The 2,598-nt window shown below is 48.4% G+C and overlaps 1 protein-coding gene across 1 annotated transcript; it reads right to left on the bottom strand.

The window, feature by feature from the left end:
- Positions 1 to 6: 6 nt before the first annotated feature.
- Positions 7 to 2,592, bottom strand: LOC129681292 (proliferation marker protein Ki-67-like; the record flags this gene model as incomplete). The annotated part of the gene is made up of 1 exon (XM_055613187.1): positions 7 to 2,592. A coding segment is annotated over exon 1 (2,410 nt), but the record flags the coding sequence as incomplete, so codon positions are not given.
- Positions 2,593 to 2,598: the final 6 nt, after the last annotated feature.

The following is a 2,598-nucleotide window of genomic DNA, read 5'->3' as shown; positions in this document are numbered from 1 at the left end:
GGAGACCCGTCTTAGACAGTCTCTTTGTGCTTGCTGGGGTTCTGACTGGTTCTGGTTGCGGAGATTCCCAAGCCATCTTTGTAGTTTCCCCAACAGTCACTGGGTCACTGGCACCAGCTGGTGTTTGGAACAGTTCTGGGGAGCCAGCCAGGTCTTCCAGGGGTGGAGCCCTGATCTTAGGTGTCCGTGACCTCCTCTTGCTCCCCACTGAACTTCCTGTGAAATCCAGTTTCTGCTTTGGAGTTTCCATAAAGACAGTGGTGTCATTCTCTTCCTGCATGGGTGCTGGTGTGCGTGTGACTCTGCCCCGTGACTGCCTGGTTTGTTTCTCAGGTACATGACATTCTTTCACATCTGCTTTCCTGAAACCCATCTTGGATAATGTCTTTGTGCTTGCTGGGGTCCTGATATGTCCTGGTTGTGGAGACTCCAAAGAAATTTTTGTAGTTTCCCCAACAGTCACTGGGTCTTTGCTGCTGGCTGGTGTTTGAAAGAGCTCCTGGACACCAAACAAGTCTTCTGAGGACTGAGACCTTCCCTTGCATGGCCTTCGCTGCCTATTGCTGACAGTTACACTTACTGATGGGCCTTGTGTCTGCTTTGTGGATTCCTTCACATCTTTGTTCCCTGTGCCATCATCTTCTGGCTGTCTGGGCATTTGTACAAGTTCTCCTGTAGTACACCTTGGCACATTCAGTGGAGAGAGCATTTCTCTCACACCAACTTTCCCAAGTCTTGTCTTGGACAGTTTCTTTGAGGTTTGTGGGGTACTAACAAGTTGTGGTTGTGGAGATTTCAAGGACATTCTTGTTCTTTTGGTACCAGTTAATGGATCAGTGCTGGGGCCTGGTGTTTTGAAGAGTTCTTGGAAGCCATCAAGATCTTCCAAGGGTTGGACATTTTTCTTAGGTGTTCTTGGCTCTCTGGTAAGCTCAGTTACATCTGCTGCAGTCTCTAGTTTCTCCTTTGGAGTCTCTATAACTGCTTTTACCCTATTATTTTCCGGTACTGGTGCTGTTGGGGCTCTGCCTGGTGACTGCTTCCAGAGTTCTGGAAGTTCTGTCGTGTCCATTTTCCTGAGGCTGATCTTGGGCAGACTCTTTCTGCTGGTTTGGGCTCTAACTGGTCCCGATTGTGGAGGTTTGGCGAGCATTTTTGAGGTTTCACCAATGGTCAATGAGTCCTTAGCATAGCCTGGTGTTTGTAAGAACTGTTGGAAGCCACTCAGGTCTTCCTGGCATGGTGTCTTATCCTTAGAAGCATGCCGTGGCCTCTTGATGCTAGGCATACCAGCTTTTGGATCCAATTTTCGCTTGGCAGGTTGATTCAATGCCCTAATGACTCTGTTGTCGGTGGGTACTTGGAGTGTGTCTGTGGCTTCTCCTGACTGTAGGTGTCCCTTTGATTCTAAAAGTTCTTCTTCCACATCTATTTTAGCCATACTTGCCCTGGACCGTCTCTTTACACTTTTTAGGGTTATGACAGGTTCTGGCTGTGGAGAATTAAAGGACATTTCTTTGGTTTTGCCAACAACTAATGAACCATTGCCATGATCTGGTGTTTGAAAGAGCTGCTGGAAACCAGTCAAGTCTTCTAGAGATTGGGCCTTTTCCTTACATGTTCTTGGCTGTCTCTTAAGCCCTGTTAAATTTTCTGAAGACTCCAATTTCTGATTTGAAGTTTCCATAATTATTTTAATGCCTTCTTCCTGGGGCACTGGTGCTGTGGGTGTGCCTGTGGCTCTGCCTGGTGATGCTGTTTGTTTCCCAACTGTCGAAAGCTCTTCTTTCACATATGTCTGAACAAGACCCGCCTTGGACAGTCTCTTTGTGCTTGCTGGGGTTTTGACTGGTTCTGGTTGTGGAGAATCCCAAGAGATCTTTGTAGTTTCCCCAACAGTCACTGGGTCACTGGCACCAACTGGTGTTTGGAACAGTTCTTGGAAGCCAGCCAGGTCTTCCAGGGGTTGAGTCCTGATCTTAGGCGTCCGCGACCTTCGCTTATGTCCTGTTGAATTGTCTGTGAAATCCAGTTTCTGCTTTGGAGTTTCCATAAAGACTGTGGCATCATTATCTTCCTGCACTGGTGCCATGGGTGTGCGTGTTTTTCTGCCTGGTGATTTTGTCCGTTTCCCATCTGCTGAGAGCTCTTCTCTGACATCCACCTCAACAAGACCCGTCTTGGACGGTCTCTTTGTTTTGGGGGTTCTGACTGGTTCTGGTTGCGGAGATTCCCGAGCCATCTTTGTAGTTTCCCCAACAGTCACTGGGTCACTGGCACCAGCTGGTGTCTGGAACAGTTCTGGGAAGCCAGCCAGGTCTTCCAGGGGTTGAGTCCTGATCTTGGGCATCCGTGACCTTCGCTTATGTCCTGTTGAATTTCCTGTGGAATCCAGTTTCTGCCCTGGAGTTTTCATAAAGACTGTGGTGCTAGTCTCTTCTTGAACTGCTGCTGGTGTGCCTGTGGCTCTCTCTGGTGACTTTGTCCGTTTCCCAACTGTTGAAAGCTCTTCTTTCACATCTAACTGATGGAGACCCGTCTTAGACAGTCTCTTTGTGCTTGCTGGGGTTCTGACTGGTTCTGGTTGCGGAGATTCCC

This window comes from Psammomys obesus, unplaced genomic scaffold (genome assembly GCF_907164565.1).
Source record: "Psammomys obesus unplaced genomic scaffold, mPsaObe1.curated_primary_1811, whole genome shotgun sequence".
NCBI lineage: Eukaryota > Metazoa > Chordata > Mammalia > Rodentia > Muridae > Psammomys > Psammomys obesus.
The sequence above is the reverse complement of the archived record's forward strand: the minus strand, read 5'-3'. Positions and strand labels throughout refer to the sequence as shown.